The following is a 21,737-nucleotide window of genomic DNA, read 5'->3' as shown; positions in this document are numbered from 1 at the left end:
TCCTTGAAACATTCCCTCAAAGACACACAGTGATATATCAACATGTTGATTGACATTGAGTTTACTCAATTCCTCATGTATACCTCCAACTCACTCACCATCATTGTTTCTCCTCCCTCCCTCCCCAATGCAGAAATAACATTCTGCAATCTCAAGATTTCCAGAATGTTATTTTCACGAGGATGAAATACCTTTATGACTGAAAGGTATATTGCTCTCAAAAAAAAAAAAAAAAAAAAAATTGCCATACACATCTTCACTCCACATGTATTATAATTTATTTTTCGGTGAACTATATTTTTAACGAATTGTGATTTTTAGATCAATTGCGTTTTTGATAAATTGTGTTTCTGATTAACTGCTGATCGGTGAATTGCTATTTCAGTTAACTGTTGTTTGAAGTACTGATTTTTGAAGATTTATTTATTCGATGAAATGTTTTTCGATAACTGCCTTTCGGTAAAAGTATCAGTGAACTTTCCAGATACCAGTTAAAGAAGCATTTCTAGAAAAGAAGGAGAAGCATACCAAAAGTTCCTAGCAAATAAGTCAGCAGATGCCCTAAAAGAATACAGAGAAAAATGTAAAAGAGCTAGGCTATGTGTAAAAATAGCTACACAAAATTCATGGGAGGACTTTGGTAAGAATATAGAAAATTCATACCAAGAAGGTGACAAAATGTTCTGAAGGCTTTGAAAAAGCTTAGAAATGGAGGAAAGAGTACTGTAAAAGGAATCAAAGATGAAAAAGGTGACATGAAAACTAAAGATAAGAATATCCTAGATCATCATCACCACCATCATCAAATTCCTGCCATGTACCCTCAAGGGGTGTATACAGGATATGACAGTACTACATGAAAAAATTACATCATTACTAACTTCCTATCTACAATTTTCCTCCAAATCAGTCTGTTACTTGTCAAGACTCCAACATTATCAGATCTTATATTTCTATCGCCTAAGGCACTTTGTACAGTATCAATCCACCTATGTCTTGGTCTTCCTCTGGGTCGTTTTCCTGCCAACCTGGCAGAGAACACTTGTTTTGCTAATCTTTCCTCTCCCATTCTATTTAAGTGACCATACCATCTGAGATTAGCTCTGCTAACACATTCCTGGATGCTGACAATGTCAAGTTCTTTCCTAATATCCTCATTTTTAATATGATACTGCCATTGATGCCATCTGTTCACGCCTCTAATCTTTCTCAGGACTCTCATATCTGCGGTCTCTAGTCTTTGGTCAAGTGTTTTACTTCTGACCCAGCTCTCAGATCCATAAGTTAAGATTGGTTTGAACACAGTCTTGTATACAGCTAATTTAATGTTCCGACTAATTTCTTTCTTATTCCATATGAATTTACTTAATTGACTTCCCACGATACCAGCTTTGCTGATTCTGTTGTCTATTTCTATATTTAGTTTACCATCTTCAGTAAAAATTGTGCCTAAGTAGCTGAAATGTTTTACTTGTTCCACAGGTTCTCCATTCACAACACAGTTGACATTTTCAATGATTCTGCCTATTTTCATTGTCTTTGTCTTTTTATTGCTGACCTTCATACCATATCTATTACAACAGCTATTCAATTTAGTCAGAGAATCTTGCAGACTTGTAGCGGATTTATTTAGAAGTATAACATCATCCGCATAAAGCAAAGAGCTGAAATTAACATCTCCAATTTTGATATCAGGTTTAATACCACATTCCTTCATAATGTGATCCATATAGATAATGAATAACAGAGGGGATAATGTACATCCTTGTCTCACACCAGATTTAACATTAAACCATCTTCCTGTACTTCCTTCAATTTTAACTGCTGACTCACAACTCAAATAAAGACTAAGTATTGCTTGATATAATGCCCCATTGACACCATATAACTGCAGCGTATTGAATAGCTTCTCTCTTGGCACCTTGTCATATGCCTTTTCCAAATCGACAAAACTTAAATACAGATCTTTGTTATATTCCCATGCTTTCTCGACTATTTGTCGTAAAGTGAAGATCTGATCCTGACAGCCTCTATTTGGCCTGAATCCAGCTTGTTCTTCACCAAGCTTTTCTTCCACAATTCTTCTCAACCGTTTCTCAAGTATACTTGCATAGATCTTGCCAGGAACACTCAGTAGGGAAATACCTCTGTAATTCTCACATTCAGTTTTATTTCCCTTTTTATATATGGGTACTATGAGAGCTCTACTCCAATCATCGGGAATTCGTCCCTCTGTCCAGGCTTTCTGAACTATGCAGTGCAGCCACTGTAAGACTCTTATACCACCATACTTCAGCATTTCTGGTCGAATATCATCTACTCCTGCTGCCTTTCCACATTTCAAGCCTTTGATGGCTTTTTCTACTTCAAGTATGGATATGTATTCCTGACTGCATGCCTGGTCAGTGTTTTTTATCACTGTGCTGTCATCACTGCTTGTTTCATTTAGCAGTTTTTCAAAGTAATTACTCCATACTTCAAGGATATCTTTTTCTCCTGTTTTCATTTCACCTTTATCATCTCTAATTCCTTTTACAGCACTCTTTCCTCCATTCCTAAGCTTCTTCAACAACCTCAAGAATATTTTGCCACCTTCTTGATATTTATTTTCTATATTCTTGCCAAAGTCCTCCCAAGACTTTTGTTTAGCTAGTTTTACACACTGTTTAGCTTTCTTACATTTGTCTCTGTATTCTGTAAGAGTAAAAGCTGACTTATTTGCCAGGAACTTTTGATATGCTTTCTTCTTTTCCTGTGTAGCTCAGTGGATGTGGCGTTTGCACACCATCGCGCTAGGCCGCACGAAGGAAGTCTTGGTTTCGAGTCTAGTCGGCGACTAGAGGAAATTTTTCTAAGCCTTTTTTCGACCGGTTCCCGAGTTAGTCGATCTCTGGCACGGGCAAGCAGGTTTTTCCTCCCGAAAACTCGGGTTTTTCGTCCTGTAAACTCAAGAAAATCGACCGTAGAACCCACATTATTTCAGACATTAAATATATTGTGTTAGGGTTAGAGACCACGAGATGGCGGCACATTTGAGCCGTCTCTCTTCACTGCGTACCGCTTAATTAGTGATAGCCTTGGGCCATCTGTCTCTGATTAGGTACCAGTGGAGATTGAACTGCCCACTCAGTCTCCAAAAGTTAGATAGGGCTAAATGGCCTCGCCTACTCCCTTATATACGGGGAGAAAAAAAAAAAAAAAAAAAAAAAAGGCGTTAGCTGATTTTTTCTTCTTTTCCTTCACTGCCTCTTTAACTTCCTGTGTCCACCAGGGAGTTCTGATTTTTTTATCTTTGCACACAACCTCACCACATGCCTCTCTGGCAGAATCAATCAATGTTTTCTTCAGAGTTTGCCACTGAATCTCCAAGGTTTGATTCCTGTTCTCAAACTCTTTCATTTTCTTTTCAATAATATTTCTGTATTTTAGTCTACAGTTTACATCTGAGAGCTGCTCAACTTTTATTCGCTTTAAAACTTTCTTACATGTTATTCTTTTCAATATGAAATTCAATTTTATCCTGCTCAAGACTAAATAGTGATCACTTCCAATTTCAAATCCTCTGTACACTCTGGTGTCCTGCACCAGGGAGAAAACATCACTATCAACAATAACATAGTCAATGAGACTTTTCTTATTCCTAGCCTCTTCTCTCCATGTGAATTTGTGTACATTTTGATGTTGGAACATGGTGTTAGTAATAACCAGTCCATGTCCTGAGCAGAAATCCAACAGATATTTGCCATTATTATTAGCTTTGCTCTTTTCTCCAAATTTTCCCAAAATATTTTTGTATGTCTCACAATCATTTCCTACTCTACTATTTAGATCCCCAACAAGGACCAACTTTTCCTTTTTCATTGTGTCAGTTGCTTTTTCTAAAGCCTCAAAAAATTCCTCCACTTCTACCTTAGTAGAACCTTCTGTGGGACCATAGGCACAAATAAGTCTCATTGTCCAGTTCCCCATTCTCATATTTGCCCACATTACTCTACTTGAGACTGACTGCCATTCAAGAAGATTAGCCTCGTATTTTGTGTTGAATACTATGGCTACTCCTTCTTTTCCTTGATTGTTATTGCCTGAATATAACATTTTGTATTTATTGCTCAGAAAGATCTCACCAGTTTTGGTCTTTTTTGTTTCAGTCACCCCTATTATGTCGATCTGGTACTTATCTAATTCCTCAGCTAGCTCCATTTCTTTGCCATTCAGGCTTCTTACGTTGATAGTACTGATCTTTAACTCTGGTGATGTTGAGTTGGGGTTTGTTTTCAGATTTGTTCCAGTAGCTGACTTTTCGCTGTTCGCCCTGGTTCCCTGGCGAAAACAACGGGGGCCTTGTTTAACCGGGCGACGCCCCAGCCGGCATGAAATTTTGTCATGTTGTACCATCATTTTTTATTTTGGTTTAACCAATAAGAATACAATTTGGTCGGCTAAATACCAAATTGCCAGCCCATCCTCGTTCGTTCAGTATCAAAGTAGATACCCAACAGGGTGCACCACGAGAAGGTGAGGATTGGACATTAGGTCAGAAGCCCTGGTCGGTTCTCCGCATTCCTTTAAAGGCTATGTGGAGGTCTCCTCTCAGTTATACAGCTTTGACCCTTAAGCACCCCGAATATCCTAGATCATCCTAGAATATCCTAGATGTGAGGAGTAATTACTTTGAAAGACTGTTATACGAAACAAGCAGTGACAGAACCAAGATCGTGGAAGAGAAATTTGGAGAAGAACAAGCTTAATTTGGGCCAAATAGAGGTTGTCAGGATCAGATTTTTACTTTAGGACAAACAGTTGAGAAATCTTGGGAATGTGACAATGATCTGTACTTAAGTTTTGTAAATCTGAAAAAGGCATATGACAAGGTGTCCAGAGAAAAGTTTTTAAAAACAATACAATTGTATGGGGTAAATGGAAGATTATACAGAGCAATACATAGTCTATATTTAAGTTGTAAGTGAGCAGGTAGAATTGAAGGAAATACAGGTCACTGGGAGAAATTAGGCAAAACACCAAACTAGCAGTATACAAGACACCGTTCAAACCAGTTTTATGTTATGGATCTGAGAGTTGGATTAGAAATAAAGCACTCAATCAAAGACTAGAAACCACAGATATGAGGGTTCTGAGAAAAACGTGGAGAGTGAACAGATGGCATCAATGGCAGAATCATATTAAAAATGAAGATATTAGAAAGGAACTTGACATTGCTACCATTCAAGAATGTGTAAGCAGGGCTTACACATTCTTGAATGGTAGCAATATGGTCATTTAAAGATAGTATGGTCACTTAAACAGAATGGGAGAGGAAAGGTTAGCAAAACAGGTGTTTGATGCCAAGATGGCAGGAAAGAGACCAAAAGAAAACCAAGGTCTAGGTGAAATTGATTCACTCAATTGTTAGATATTGTCAGATCTAACAATATTGGAATATTCACAAGTAATAGATTAATTTGGAAGAAAATTGTGTATAGGAGATTAATAATGTAAACTTAATCATGTAATGTTGTCATAGTAGCCTGAACATCTCTTGAGGGTACATATCAGGAAATTGATCACGTATTTGCTGAATATGCAGCATTTCTCGGTAGTAATGTTATTCATGCATTAGTGATAGTAATGTTTTTATTATTATGATACAGTATCTTCATGGAGTCTAGAGACTCATCGTTGGACACCCACAAAGTATTATACACACAGAACCTATCATACCTCTCTTTCAACTCATTCACTGTCAGGGAACTCACAACTAATTCTGACAATCCATTCTATTCATCCACCATCTCCACAACAAAAATCTGGTCTGCACACCCCACACTAACCACACTCTCACAAAATTTCAATGGCCCCTCTATCTGTCACATATTGAAAAATTTCCTTTGCATCAATTTTATAAAATTCTAGTAATTTAAAAAAAATTATAAAATTGTAATATCTTATAAGTTTCTGTAATGCCCCCTCTTTTCCACCTATCAATTAAATTTTGCACAACAACAACTTCAACCTATCCTCAGAGGGAGCATCCTGCAGACCTGTCACCAACTTAGTCACTTGTCTCTGAATCTTCCTACCATCTCCTGGTCACCAAGAAACCCAGTTGACTGAACCTGTGCACAGTAGTCAAGATGTGGCCAAATCACAACCTTAATAGAGAGGGATGATTTCCCTATCTATACTTGTTAGCATGGTTTTCAACATCCAAGTAATCCTTTCAGCTATTTTACCAACTTTTGTAATATGTCCTCTGAACTTCAACTCTCTGTCCACCATTATGATTAGGTCCTAGCCTTATGAATTTCCTGCAATTGAGGAAGTTTTATATATCAGGAATATACAAAATGTATTATCTGAAATAATGTATTCAAAAAGTATCCAAAATAATGATTTTAAACAATGCAGAAGAGATAGATATAGAAGGAATTGAAACTGTCGACAATTTCAACTACCTTGGAGTGATAATAACAAAAAAAAAAAAAAAAAAAAAAGATGGATGTAAAAAAGAGATAAGAAGAATAGCACTAGCTAAGAAGAAAGCAATGACTGATTTAACTAAGATATGGAAAGACAGGCACATCTCCACAAAGACCAAAATTAAGCTTGTAGAAACCTTAGTTTTTTTCGATCTTTCTCTACGCTAGCAAGTCTTGGACAATCAAAAGATGATAGAAGAAGAATTAAAGCGTTTGAGCTCTGGTGCTGGAGAAGAATATTAAGAGTGTCTTGGACAGAAAAACAAACTTAAGTATCTTAGAAGAAGTGAATATCCACACAAGACTGATAAACATAATTGACAAGAGAATTGTGCAATAATTTGGACACTTATGCAAGGGAAAACAACTGCCTGGAAAAAATAATCATCCAGAGGAAACCATGTGGGAAAAGAAAAAGAGGGAAACCTCTCCCCCAACAGATGGATTAACAAAATATCAAGAATCACTGGACTTAAACTAGAACAAGCAATAAGAGAAACACAGGGGAAAATAAATGGTGAAGCATCATCAGGAAGGTCACAAGTCCTGAGACATGAGGAGATCCTAGAGAGAGAATTATCTGAAAACCTAGGGAAAAAAGTCACCAGTCCATAGAAATCCTTATTATATGGTGCATTAGTGAAGCATTAGTGATACAGGCTGACAAGCCATCCAGTCTCAATGCTGCATTCACATTCGTATTTTTCAATATGTGAACACCTCCTTTTCATCTACCTAAATTTTGATAGGTGTCTCTGTCACATCAGCAAATTCTCCACCTAGATAATACATCTTTGCAAAATTATCACTCAGTAATTCAACTATTTCTTTTGTCTCTGACACCTTTCTACCATGAGAGTTGTTTAAAGACATCCTACCATAGCCATTTTACTCTGACTGGCTACATAAAAAATACTCCTATGGATTTATTTTGGCCTGCTTAGCTAATTTTCTCTCATTATCTGATTTGGATGTATTTTTTTGTTTTTTTTTATCGAACTAGTCACACTTCTTGCTTGCACTTTGTATTGCTCATGATTATGCTGATTACCCTTTTTCTTCATATTCCCTCCAAGATGACTCCTAAGTCTGTCATAATTACCTGCTTTATAGCTCATCATAAACCTTTTCTTGACAGAAAATTCCACGTATTTAGAAATTTCCCAGAACAAGACTGCATGGGCACTCTGTCCGACTAGAGGCAGAGTATCTACCTTGGTTATTAATATTATTATTATTTCAGGCTACTCCAGGGAGTCCTTAGACTCATCGAGGGAGGCCCTAAACTCCATGTCCACACAACTATTTGACATTCTCACAGTATCTATCATACCTTGCCTTGAACTCGCTCACTGTCATAGCACCCACAACAGACACTGGCAGCTTATTCCACTCATTTACCACTCTAATAGTAAAGAATCCAGCTCTAACACCCCTGCTAACCACACTCTTGCCAACTGCTTCCATAGGTGTCCCCTAGTTCTCCTATCACCAGTCCTAATCTCAAAAATATCCTCTGAATTAATCTTATAGAATCCTTTTAGCAATTTGAATGTCTCAATCATATCTCCCCTTTTCCGCCTATCAACTAGTTTCTGCAACCCACAAATCTTCGACCTGTTCTCATATGGTTCATTCCATAGACCTGCTATCATCTTAGTCACTCGCCTCTGGATTCTTTCCACCTCCTCCCCATCAAGAAGGAACTGAGGTGACCAAATCTGGGCACAGTAGTCGAGATGAGGTCTTATCAGAGCTCGGTACAGAGGTACAATAACATGATTGTCTCTGCTCGTCAAGGTATTTTTCAACAACCAAGTGAGTTGATGAGCTGTTTTAGCTACTTTTGCAATGTGCCCCCTAAACTTCATCTCTCTATCCACCTTTATGCAGTGAAACTATTTTCCCCTCTTTCCACACCTTCGGGACTAAACCAGACCCGAGACTCAGATTAAACAACATGGTCAAGGGCACTGATAATTCTTTAACCACTTCACGCAAGACCCATGCCCGTATACCATCCAATCCCACAGATGTATTCACATTAAGGTTCTGTAATAGACTATTCACCTCCACTTCATTTATCACAATTCCCGTATAAACTAATGGTTCCTTCATTTTTTCAATGTCACCACCTGGATGATATACTTTTGCAAAGTGCGCGCTCAGTAACTCCACTATATCGACTGGTTCAGTGACCTCCTTACCATCGTCATTCTTTAAAATCATTTTGCCATGTACAGTTTTTTCCTTGCTTGCAGCATATTGAAAGAACTGTTTAGGATTCTCTTTTGCTTGCATAGTTAGTTTCCTTTCATAATCAGCTTTTGCTGTTTTTACCACTCGTTAGCCTTCTGGCCTGCAGTTTATGCCGTTCTTGTGCCTGAAGATCACCCCTTTCTTTAAATTCCCTCCACAGTTGTTTCTTTTTTTTTGCAGCTCAAGCTTAAGGGTGTTATTCATCCATTTAACCCCTACTTGTTTTACTATTCGGACCCTAGGTATACAATCAGCCATAACCTCCTGTAAATGCTCCTTGACCATTTCCCATGCTCTATCGACGTCCAGCCCTTGCAGTTGTACATGCCATGGCACTGATCCAAGCAATCTCCTAAGCTTGTCATACTTGCTAGCATGGTAATTCCACATATACCCTGTCTTAATCGAAAATTCCACACCTTTAGCCACCTCCCAGGTCAAGACCTTATGATCACTCTCACCAGTAGGTGGCAATATGGTCATATTCATTACAGTCAAATTTTGAGATGCTATTATCAGGTCAAGCACTCTCACATCCCTAGTATTTTCAATTACATGCTGTCTTAGATAGTTATCCCTTAATAATTGAATAAAATCAATTTCCTTCCTCACATGTGTCCTCTTCTCCTTCCAATCAATGTTACCATAGTTGAAATCTCTCATAACAATTACCCTCCTTCCACTCATTTCATCAATTTGTTTATGCATATCTCCACCATCTATTCCATCACCTGGTCAATAGCAGCACCAAACTGTATATTTTATTCTGCCAGTCTCAATCTCACACCAAATAGCCGCAAATGAGCTCTTTTCACTATCCTGCGATACAACTTCAATTCTCCTTGGCTGCAGTTCATCAGCTATCATCAATAATACCAGTCCCCCATTTTATTCTCTCTGTCTCTCCTAAACACACTATAACCCACACATTCTATCCCACTAACTATATCATCTTCTGTCAGCCATGTTTCACTAATGCCAATAACCTGTGGCCAGGAAGAGCCAATCAAGGCCAAAAATTCTTCCTTCTTGTTCCTAATACTCCTGGCATTAGTATACATGAAATGCAGTGATCCCTTTGTCCCACCCCTATCTTGATGCGTTATTCTAAATGTCCCATTCCCATTTTTTGTCCTTAGTGCTGGCTCGGTTACATTATGTACATTTTTACACTCAACTGTCTCACTGAAGTTTGCATATCCACTCCCACCCCTTCCTTGGTAGTTCTAGTTTCCCTGGTTCTGCACATCCATTTTCACTTCATTCAGCAACACTTTTTCCAGTCTCCACACACCAAGTCCATTCAAAATTATGGATACATCTTTTGATGTAATAACCAGATCCAGCACTCTTAAACTCCTGGTCCCCCTCTATACTTTTTCAGGTAATTATCCGTTAACAACTGTATAAATTCCACTTCCATCTTGCCATGTTGCCTTTCATCTCTCCATTCTATGTCCCCATAGTTAGTCTACCATATGTTTGCCAATATTTGGCATTTACATCTTTCTGTGGACTATAGTAACACCCAACAATATATTTTGCCCTACTGACTATCTCACAGCAGACAGCCTCAAATGAACCATTTTCCCCAGACCTAAAATCCTTTTTAACTTCTAATTTTGTTGGTTGTAATTCTTCAGCTATCATCAGCAATACCCAACCTCCTTTCCTATTCCCTTTATCCTCCCTGAAAATACAACACCCTTTACATGTTACAATAGTGAGTTAAAAATGACATCTTGCTGTTCAAAATGATGAGATGCTTGAAAAGTGCAAAATATTTTAGGGAAGAAAAAGGAAAATTTGGAGTAGCTATGATATTATAAACTTCAAATGAAATGAAACTAAACATTTGGTCAGCAGTGATGCAGTTTTAATTTGGATTAAAAATTAGACAATTTCAAAATAAATACACTGAAAGCAAACAAAAAATATATATATTTTATAGTCCACTTTAAGTGGAACAGCACAGTGAATTATTTAAGAAATTATCCTATAAATGCATTTTTTAATATATTTTTATGTGATGAAATCAGAAATTCTTTCACACCAACAAAAGGTGAACTTACCAATCTCCTTTTTAATGTTAATCGCAACCATGAAGGGTTGTAAGCCTACTGTACATTTAATATCATGCATGTGTGGTCTAAGAGAGGTATTTTCCTGAATGGTTATTTCTATAAAAGACTTCCACTTCTCAGCAGATATCTTGTGTTTTCTTACATAAGCTTTCAGAGATTATCTCATTGCACACTACATAAATTTTATTTTTAATATGTTAGGATTTTAAGAAGACATGATTCAGTTATACATTAAACATGACTTTCTCACTTTAGTTCATTATATTCCTTAAGTGAGAAAGTCATTAAACATGACTTTCTCACTTAAGGAATATAATGAACTAGTTTCAAGAAAACATACTTTGTCATATTTTTTTCAGCAACTACAAGAATTAAGTACAAAGAAAGCTATCAGATAAAATAGATTCAAGAGCAATTTAACGTACGAATACATTTTCTTTCTGAATTCGAGACAATATTTTCCTTCACAGTATGAAGGAAAATATGAAAGAAAGTAATGTCATTGTATAACACAAACAATTCCATTTCACAGACATTTCACATACTGTTATGTGCCCAACTGCTGCGAACCTTTGAATTTGACTAGTGTAGTTTCCATAAAAGTTCCCTTCCCACTTTCTGCACTTTCACAATGCAGTCTAATAGCATGCAAAATTTTATTGTGATTTTCCAATGTAGCTTGGTATCTTGCTTCATGTTCCAAGAACCATGTAATAAGACTACCTTTGTAGATTCTTTGAAGACTTTCTCATTACAATAGTTTATTATATTTAGAATGTAATGCAGATGTTTTCCCAGTCCATTTCATTACTTAACTGTGAATGCATGTTTTATATCTTGCAAACACACTGGTGTGTAACAATACTAATGCCCTATTTAATGTGGATTTCTATGGAATGGTCACTTTCTTCTCTAGGGTTATAGAGAAGAAAGTACTACTTTCTACACTAGCACATTTTGCATACTCCAGGTTGTTTTTCAATTGCAAAAGTCTTTTTGAAATCACACTAAGAATAACTTCATAATTGGCTTTATGGGGATGTTGTGAAAGTATTTTAGCAACATGATTAGAGATAGTACCAATATATGGGATTACAGCAGTTACATTGCGAATATGCCTTTATACCAATCCTCATATCGCAATCATTAAGAGCAATCTTCAACACTTCACTAATTTGAAACAAGTTAATAAAACATAACTCAACAGATATCATAAGATATCTGTTTCATAAGATAACTTCCTAAAATTATGACCATTGAAACAATTCAAATTTTTATGCTTTATGTTAATATTGTTATGTTTTCAAATTCTAAATAGTATCATTAATTCCAATACCATGAATTATTTTGTATAAAATTTACTCATACATTCTGGTTTCCTTATATTCTAATATGGAATTGATGATACTATTCAGAATCATTTTCTTTTTCTTACATCTCCCAGATGTAAGGAAAAAAAAAACTCTCCCTCTTTGTGTTTATATGCATCAACAATGCCACGCTCGTGTTTTAGTGAGGCAATAAGGGCAATTATTACCAGACTTTTATTTTTTTTTTATTTATTCTAGTAATAAATGATTACTGCTGGCATACTGAAATACGAGTGTGTGCATGCCTGTGCTGCATAGTTCAATTTATCTGTTATGAATATATGTATTTCTGTTCATTTCATACTAAAGATGCCTATAAAGATGAGCAAAAATTTTATACTAAAAATAGTTAATCTTCCATACATCATGAGCAGTTTCTGGTTCATACATACACATATATATATTTCCATTTCAGTTCTTAAGTGGGCAGGATGGTACCTTATTGTCACGAAAAGTAGCTCTCAGATATGGCTGTTTGGCTATTGTTCTACTAGATAATAAAAATAATTGTCTGCATTCAGTGAATGAATAGCTTCAATGCATGGATTTTGGTGCCATCTGCTAGTAAACAATTTATACAAGGAATTGTTTAAAATTCCCAGTGTTACGATTTTGAACTTAAAATAGCAATGTTATAAAGGAGCTTAAGTTAAGACTAACAGTTTATAGTAGCATATATATTCACACACAAAGTGACAGTATATTTGTTTCTAATAGCCTTATCATAGATCTGGAATGGTGAAAAGGTGAAAAAGACAATAAACTCTCAAAACATGCAATATTTATATTTGTTTGTTTGTTTTTGGGATTAAATACATGTATAATTCACCTTACCTGCACTCCTGCAAAAGCAGCCTGCAAAGAATCTATCCACAATGTAAGGGTAGAACCATCAAGCATATTGACATTCACGTATAAAGGATGTTCGCCACAACCATTATTACAATGCGGTCTCCTAATATATTACAAAGTTTCTTCATTTCAAATTTTAAAATAAAAATAACATATCAATAAAAAACAAATTTTATATATATATATATATATATATATGCATACACACACACACACACTAAAATATACCAATATCACTGGAAAGATACAACTCAGTCCTACCTGGATGAAGCATTGCTATGTTTATATGCACACGATAGTTTTTTTTTTTTTTTAATCATCCTGATATGAAAAAATTATTATTATTATTATTATCATTATATGGGCATCTCCACAGAGCCCAAAGCCTCATTGCAGGAGACCCAAACTATCCACACAATCTATCATACCTCTTCTTGAACCCATTAAGAGAAAAAGCCCTCACAACTGACTCTGGCAACCCATTCCACTCATTCACAACTCTCCAAGCAAAAAATTTAGTCCTCACATCCCAACCAACCACACCTCTATTCAACTTCCAGGGATGACATATTTCCGCTGCGTCAATCCTATAAAACCCTTTAAGCAACTTAAATGTTTCTATCATATCCCCTCATTTCTCTTATCAACCAAATTCTGCAATCCACACACCCTCAATCTATCTTCATAGGGAACATACCACAGACCACTCACCATCTTCCACCACTTACTCATCCCCAAGAAATCCAAGAGACCAGACTTGAGTACAGTAATCCACATGTGGATGTATCAAGGTCTTGTAAAGTGGAATAACAATTTCCTTATCTCTACTTGTTAATGTGTTCTTCAATACCCAAGTAATCTTATGGGCTACCTTAGCAATATGTCCTCTAAACTTTAATTCTCTCTCTCTGTCTACCACCACACCTAGATCTCTAGCTTCATCTATTTCAGTACAGTGCCATCAATGTGATACACAGCTTATAATCTATTTATCCCAAAATATACAGCTTTACATTTCTCCACATTAAACTGACAACATTATCTTTTGCCCATACTGACAGTCTAAATTGTCCTGCAACTCTCCACATTGCCTTGATTAATTACTCTACCTAATTTTGCATCATCAGCAAACCAAACAACTGAATATTTACTTTCAAGTTATTTCCTATATTATCTATGTACAAAATAAACAGCAACGGTCCCAAGTGCCAAACCTTGTAGCACACCACTAGTCACCTGTTTTTGCTTCAATTCTGCCCCTCCACATACCACTTTTTATTATCAATCCAGCAGCCATCCTCTTATCCACATAACTAGTGTCATATCCATCCCCATTTGTTCTAAATTGCATAACACAGTTCCATGTAATATTCTTTCAAATGCCTTTGCATAAGCTGCAGAAGAAGAAAATGCTGTGGAGGGTATAAAGAGCATGGCAAGGAAGGCAAAATCAGATTATGAAAAGAATCTAGCCAAGCAGTCCAAAGGAAATTGCAAAGATTTCTTTCATTATGTAGCAAGTAAGAAGAAGAATGACGATGGAAGATTAACCTTAATGAGTGATGATCCAGCAGAATTTCCTTTATCCAACTCTGCTGTTACTCTATTATAAAAAGACAGTAAATTACTAAGGCATGACCAATCCTTCACAAAGCCATGTTACCCCTCATACAGTATCATTTTTTATCCACCCATTGTTGAATTGTCTTTTTGACCAATTTTTCCAGTACTTTTACCACCACTCCTGAGAAACTGATTAGTCAATAATATGCTACTGCAGTCTTAGAACCTCCCTTATGTGAGGGAATTATTTTGCCCTCTTTCCACTCCCTTGAAACTCTACCAGAGCTGAGACTTAAAGAGCCTAGTCAGAGGCACTGGCAGTTCCCTCGCACATTCTTGCAAAACCTAAGCTGATATCCCATCTAATCCTACAGCTGTATTTACATTGAGATTCTACAATATCCTAAGAACCTCCAATTCATCCATGCTCCATCTGCCTGTCCAGTGGCGTACTCAGGATTTAATCTTGGAGGGGGCCGAGTCGAGTAGACGATTTGAGAATACACACTACGCATCGCATATGACTGAGCATCTGCAATGTCGCTAATTCATTAGTAGTATAGAAATAGAAGATACGACACTACATAAATAACAAAAATGAATTTTAATTAGGAAAAGATTTTTGGAAATTTTTCTAGTGTTTTTTTTTTCCTTTTTCTTTGGGGGGTGCCAGGGCCTCTTGGCCCCACCTCTGGGTGCACCACTGTGCCTGTCACATATGTTGAAGCAGTAACCTCACTAGAATAACATATCCCCTGCAACGTGAGTTTGATGATCACCTTTCTCTTTATATACCCTCCACAGCATTTTCTTCTTCTGCAGCTCGTGCTTAATGGTATTACTCATCCATCTAACTCCTACCTGACTAACCTTCCTTATCCTAATCAGAATGGAAGAACAAAATAATCATACTGAAAGACTTCAAAACACAATAAGAATACTGAATATGATACTTCCTGGTTGGTATTCTTAGAAAATAAATAATAATAATGTATGTTACAGGTCACCACCATTAATGGCTGATTCACCACCTTCTTTAGACTGGACAAAATTACAAGTGCACACTGGAAATTCTTATGACTACCCAACTAGTTCACTGGGTTTCCAGAGATAATGTTATGTATAGTGCACATGCACTATATCAAGACAAAACAAATGCTGGCATAAGTTATTCCTATCTTGATGCATGATAATTTTCATGATGAAAATGTTGGCAGTGACTTTGCAAGATTTATTGTATAAAAGGAGAAAGCACTAGTTCATGAGTCACTTGAGTATGCAAAAAGTGTTATGGCACCTTGCTGCCAAGAGAACAGCAAGCAGATTTAATAAATCTGACCAAGTGATGAACATCAAAGAAACACTGGTTGTTCATTACTTTACTGAATGAAATTATTGTTCTGAATGAATGAAAATAATGAAAGTGATGAAGATACAATGATGAAAGTGAAAGAGATGTAGATGAAATTTATTACTGACAGCTTAGTTGATTGGATGGATGAAAGAATCAGAGTCAGAGTAACAGAACAGGAGCTAATGAAATTTCATTTTAGGTACAAAAAATTACACATGGAAAGATCAAAGCACATTAAACTATTTCACTTAAGATCTTTTGTTGTCCTTGCAACATTAATGAACCATGATAAATTGGTTAACTATGAAACAGACAGTAATATAGAGAGCCCTCAACTTCCAGACTTTTGTCATTAGCTTTACAATCTGAGTAAAAAAAATTCCAAATTTTGCCACTATCGAAGCAGTACTTTTTAACATCCTTTTTAAGTAGAGAATTAATAAGTCTGTTTGATTATACTGTACTATACAGTACTAATAAACCTGTATCAATTTTACTCTATTATGTATGTATTTCATTAAACCATTTAATTCACCTTTAATTTCCATTTAATAACTGTTTAATGGTCACTAGTGTCATGAGTGAATGTAGTGGTATATTTGAATTGTACTAAATAGTGTGTAGCATGGCTTTATCATATAATTGTGCTTCGTTTTTTTTTCATGCTGGATACAAGAGTTCTTCAGCATATTTGGTTGTTGAAATTTTGTTTATTCGTGTTTTTGTTACTTGTTTGTTAGTTCCTAATGCTTCTGCTTTCTGAAAATAGCACCCATAAAAAAAAAGTGCATGTCAGTGGAACAGAAAGCTTTGGCACAAAGATTGAGTTTTGCTCTGTATTTCTTCCCAGTGGGTGCGTTGCAAAAATTGCTTCACGTATACATCAAAAAATGTGAAAGATTTGCAGATTGGTAGAGAAAATAAAAAAAAGGAAAGCATTAATATATGCAAAAAGTGATTTCAGAGGTTAGAGTGCTCAGAAATGGTAGCTAGAGTTGGGACCATAGAACAGCTGAAGCAAGAGTTCGTAAAAATGAAAATCAAAATGAGGCATCTGGAAGATGAGAGTAAAAACATGTCAATAACAGATTGGCTGATGGGAATGAGAAGAAGGAAGTAAATATAAAGAAGAAAGAGGAAAAGGATTATTGTATGGGGACTTTGATCATTAGAGATATGATGAATAAAGTACACAAAACATGCTTTCCTGGTGGAACCATGAAACAAATGACTAACACTATGCAGAGAAGGAAAGAGCATGCATCAGAATTAGAAGTTGTGGCCATAAAGGACTTGGTGAAAAAAAAAGTTGATAAAGTCTTGAAGAAGCTTTTGATAGAGATAAAGGATAACAGTGTTGCTGAAAAGATCATTAGCATGTTGTCTAGATATGACAATAGTGAACTGAGAAGGAGAATAGAGATAACGAATAGCAAGATGGTGAGCTGTTCAAGATAAATGAAGTTCAGAGTGTGAATCTGTGCAGTGAATTCGAAGGAAAGTTGGAATGGTTTAAAGTTGATGGATTGAATAAGTTTGGTGCTGGGCATTTAGAGAAGCAATTGTTTGCTGAAACCACACAGAATCAAGAAGTTAATGTAGCTAATGATAAAAGGGTAGTTGTGAAGAAGTAGAGCAGATCTAAACAAGTTGTATGACAGAAGGAAGATGGATATTGAAGCTAAAGAATCAGAGGTATTAAATATATTGCAAAACTTAAATGCAAACACTGCGGTAGGCCTAGATGGAATATCAGCTCGGGTGTTGCGTGAATGTGCAAATGAATTGTCAACCCCTCTTACTTGGATATTTAATTTAAGTTTGAACTCTGGTATGGTCCCTAGGGAGTGGAAGTTAGGCAAAGTGGTTCCTTTGCATAAGGGTGGCTCTAAAACAGCGGTATTAAATTACAGACCAATCACCATCTCAGGAGTAGTGGTAAAAGTATTGGAAAAGTTGGTTAAAGACAAAATTCAAGAATGGGTGGATCAGGATATGATACTCTATAGAGGCCAACATGGTTTTGTTAAAGGTAGATCCTGCCTTAGCAATCTATTAACTACTCATAATAGAATAACATCTGAGTTGGACAAAGGAACTGGCTACACAGTGGTACTTCTGGATTTTGCTAAGGCTTTTGACAGGATACCCCATAGAACATTGTTACGCAAATTGGAGCAGATGGGAATGGATATTAAATTGGTGATATGGATAGGAGAATGGCTCAGGGAGAGATACCATAAGGTGGTGTATGGAGGAGCCGAGTCCAGAATGAGGCAGGTGACCAGTGGTGTGCCTCAGGGCTCTGTGCTTGGGCCAATGTTGTTTAATTTGTATATAAATGATATAGGAAACGGCTTAAAGGGAGATATTCAGTTGTTTGCTGATGATGCAAAGTTGTGTAGTGCAATAAAAAATCAAGCTGATGTTGAAAGTTTGCAGGAGGATTTAAATAAGCTGGTAAAATGGGCAAAAGAAAATGGATGTCAGTTCAATGTGGAAAAGTGTAAAGCCATGCATTTTGGGATTAAAAGATTACCAGCTGTGTACTACATCGATGGAAAGGTACTCCAAGAGATTGATGAGGCTAGGGACTTAGGGGTATTGGTAGATAGGGAGATGAAGTTCAGAGGACACATTGCTAAGGTGTCCAAGATTGCACATAGGATTACTTGGTTGTTGAGGAACACACTGACATCCAGAGATAAAGAGGTTATTATTCCTCTTTATAAAGCATTGATACTTCCACATTTGGATTACTGTGCTCAGGTCTGGTCACCTGGATTCCTTGGAGATGAGGAGGCTGTGGAGAGGGTTCAGAGAAGAGTGACCAAGTTGGTGAGTGATATAAAAAATGCTCCCTACGTTGATAGATTGAGAGCTTGTGGATTGCAGAGATTGGTTGATAGGCGAAGAAGAGGGGATATGATAGAAACATTCAAATTACTAAAAGGTTTTTATAGGATTGATGCAGGGGAAATGTTTCAGCTGTGTGATAGTGATGGAAGAACAAGAGGTCATCTCTGGAAATTAAAGAAGAGTGTGGTTAACAAAGGTGTCAGAACAAGGTTTTTTGCCTGGAGGGTGGTGAATGAGTGGAATTCATTGCCTGACTTAGTTGTGAGCTCTTCGTCTGTAAATGAATTCAAGAAGAGATATGACAGATATTGTTTTGCTGTTTGGGTCTCCCGCGATGAGTCTACTGACTCCATGGAGATACCCGTAATAATAATAATAATAATAATATGAGGTTGAAGATGTAGTTGCAACAGCACCAGGTGATGGAATGCATAAAGGTGAAGATGAGACAGGTATGAATGGCAATCAGAGTTAGGATCAGGGAAACAGGAATTGTCTGACAAAAGACAGAAATGTGGTGTATAGCAGCTAAAGTAGAGAATGTTGGTGCTGGTAGAATGGCCTCAAAGACACAGAGACTGCTATGTTTGTATGCAAATACAATGAGCATTTGAAATAAGAGAGCTGTTTTGTTGCAATGATTGAGTCAGTATGAACAAAGATAATTGGTATAAGTAAAACTTTGTTGTCTGACGATGATGAGATGTGAAGAATAGAAATCGAAGGATATACAATTTTCTGAAGGATAAGAAGATGAAAGGTGAGGGGAGAGTGCTGTTAATGACTGCAGAGGAACTGCAATCGTTAATTGGTAGATTTGGAAACTGATTAGTTCCACTAATATTAAGAGCCCCAGACATAGTGTTCCGGGGGGGGGGCTGTTAACACCCCAACTGGCCACGACGTCTATAGACGTCCAACTAAATCTGGATACGATTCTGTAACACCTATTCAATAACATGCATAAGAAGTGCAATTTGGTCTCACTATTTCATCCACCTCGGCCGGTAGGGAGGTTAATGACTGCAGAGGAACTGTGTCCACAAAGTGTAAAAGTTGATAGTACATGGGTAGATATTGAATCGGTGTGGGGTTGAAGTTGCAATTAACAGGCTAGTATATGTGATAGGATGCTGTTATAGGCCAGAAAATGTGGAGAATACTGACTGTGTAATGTTTAGGCAAGTTGGTTGCATGTAAAAAGGTGAGAATTAAAATTGCAATTAAAGTCTCTCCTGAGAGACTTGAATTACAAGAATATAGAATGGAAGGAGGAGATAATGTATAGGAAGAAGGTGAGTGAGTTTGTTCAATTGCTGAAGGATAAATATCATAGCAGCATGTGTCAGAAACAACTAGAGGCTTTAATATTTTGGATTTGGTGAAAAGTTCACAAGACGTAGTTGTTAATAAGGTATCGACACTGCCACCAGTTGGAGAGAGTGATCATGAGGCACTTCTTTCAGAAGTGATGAAACAAGAAAAGGTTGCCAGAAAAGGATAATATATGTGGAATTATAAGGTGGATGATTATCAGAAGCTCTGTAGTCAAGTAGCATTAATATATTGGGTAGATGTTGATGGTGCATGGAAATTCATAAAGAAGTATCTGACACAAGCAAAGCATAACTGCATACCATGAGTTAAGTGAGTAAATAGAGTAAGAATGAAATGAAAGAACTATGAAATGAAGCAAGCTGTGCTGGAAAAGAAAATTGTATGGAGAAGGTACAAGACAGTTGGTGGTGATCAGATCCAAGAAGAGTATCAAGTGCTGGACAGGAAGGTGACAAGCAAGATAAAGAAACAAAAAGGTAAAGTAAAAGAGAGGACTGAGTGGTCAAGCCAAGGATAATTCAAGGATATTCTTCCACTATATAGCAAGAGAAAAAATAATTATGACAGGGTGACATTGGCAGCAGAGTGACTGCTTCAAAGGATATAGTGAAATTATGGAATGAGCATTTATCAGCACATATCATACTGGTATAAATGATGCTGTGCAACATGTAGAAGGGAGACAAGTATTAGGAGAATTGGAAGTGAAAGAATCAGATGTGTATCAGGTATTGATTGGGCTAGATATTAATAAGGCTGTGGGAACAGATGACATATCACTATGTATTCTTAAGGAATGTACACAACAGTTAGCTATGCCCTTGACCTGGGTATTTAATAAAAATATTACAGTGTGTCAGGTTCCTAAGGAGTGGAAAGAAGGCAAAATAGTACCACTCCACAATGTAGCAGAGATGGTTCTGTTCATGGTTCTAGGACAAAAGTTCCCAAATATAGACCAGTCTATATAACTGCAGTTGTAGGCAAGATATTGGAGAGATTGGTTAGGAATAAAAGATTAGGTTGATGGATATGGTATTCTTTATGGTCAGAAGTTAGGATGGATTTGTAAAGGGGTAGGTCTTGTTTTAGCAATTTCTTAGCATTTTATTATAAGTTATCAAGTATATGTTAGATAAGGGAGAGTCATATACAGTGATATTCTTGTACTTTGCAAAAGTGTTACATTAGATTACTAAATGATAAGTTCATGTTCAAGCTGCAAAGGTTGGGAATAGATAGTATATTAGATGTATCGGAGATTCTCTCTCTTTCTCAGAATGATACCAGTAATTTGTGTATGAGGAAGCAGTATCTCAAAAAAGAAGGGTAACCAGTGGCATGCGAGTATGCCCAGGGTTCTGTTCTTGGGTCCCTACTGTTTAACTTGTTTGTAAATAAATATCGTGTGGACTGACTGGGGATCTTCAGTTGTTTTCTGACAATGCAAAGTTGGGGAGAATTATAAGTAGCACTGATATTAATTCCCTTCACGAAAATATGAATAACAGACTTGAAAATAACCAGAGTGTGGCTGTAGTTTATGTATTAATAAGTGGAAGGTGTTGCATTTTGGAGTGCA

General features: G+C 36.6%; 1 protein-coding gene across 3 annotated transcripts in view; it reads right to left on the bottom strand.

Moving 5' to 3' along the window:
* LOC150095390 (ER degradation-enhancing alpha-mannosidase-like protein 1) overlaps nucleotides 1–21,737 on the bottom strand; it is a 409,738-nt gene that overhangs the window by 200,800 nt on the left and 187,201 nt on the right. For all 3 annotated transcript variants that reach the window (XM_090410569.1, XM_090410568.1, XM_090410570.1), the window contains exon 8: nucleotides 13,024–13,144. In XM_090410569.1, the coding sequence (XP_090266695.1) occupies nucleotides 13,024–13,144 (121 nt within the window). The remainder of the gene's footprint in view (nucleotides 1–13,023; nucleotides 13,145–21,737) is intronic.

Source organism: Typopeltis vanoorti, chromosome 20, assembly GCF_054136105.1.
Source record: "Typopeltis vanoorti isolate ZY-2024b chromosome 20, IOZ_Tvanoo_1.0, whole genome shotgun sequence".
Lineage (NCBI taxonomy): Eukaryota > Metazoa > Arthropoda > Arachnida > Uropygi > Thelyphonidae > Typopeltis > Typopeltis vanoorti.
This window is presented reverse-complemented; position numbering and strand designations above follow the sequence as displayed.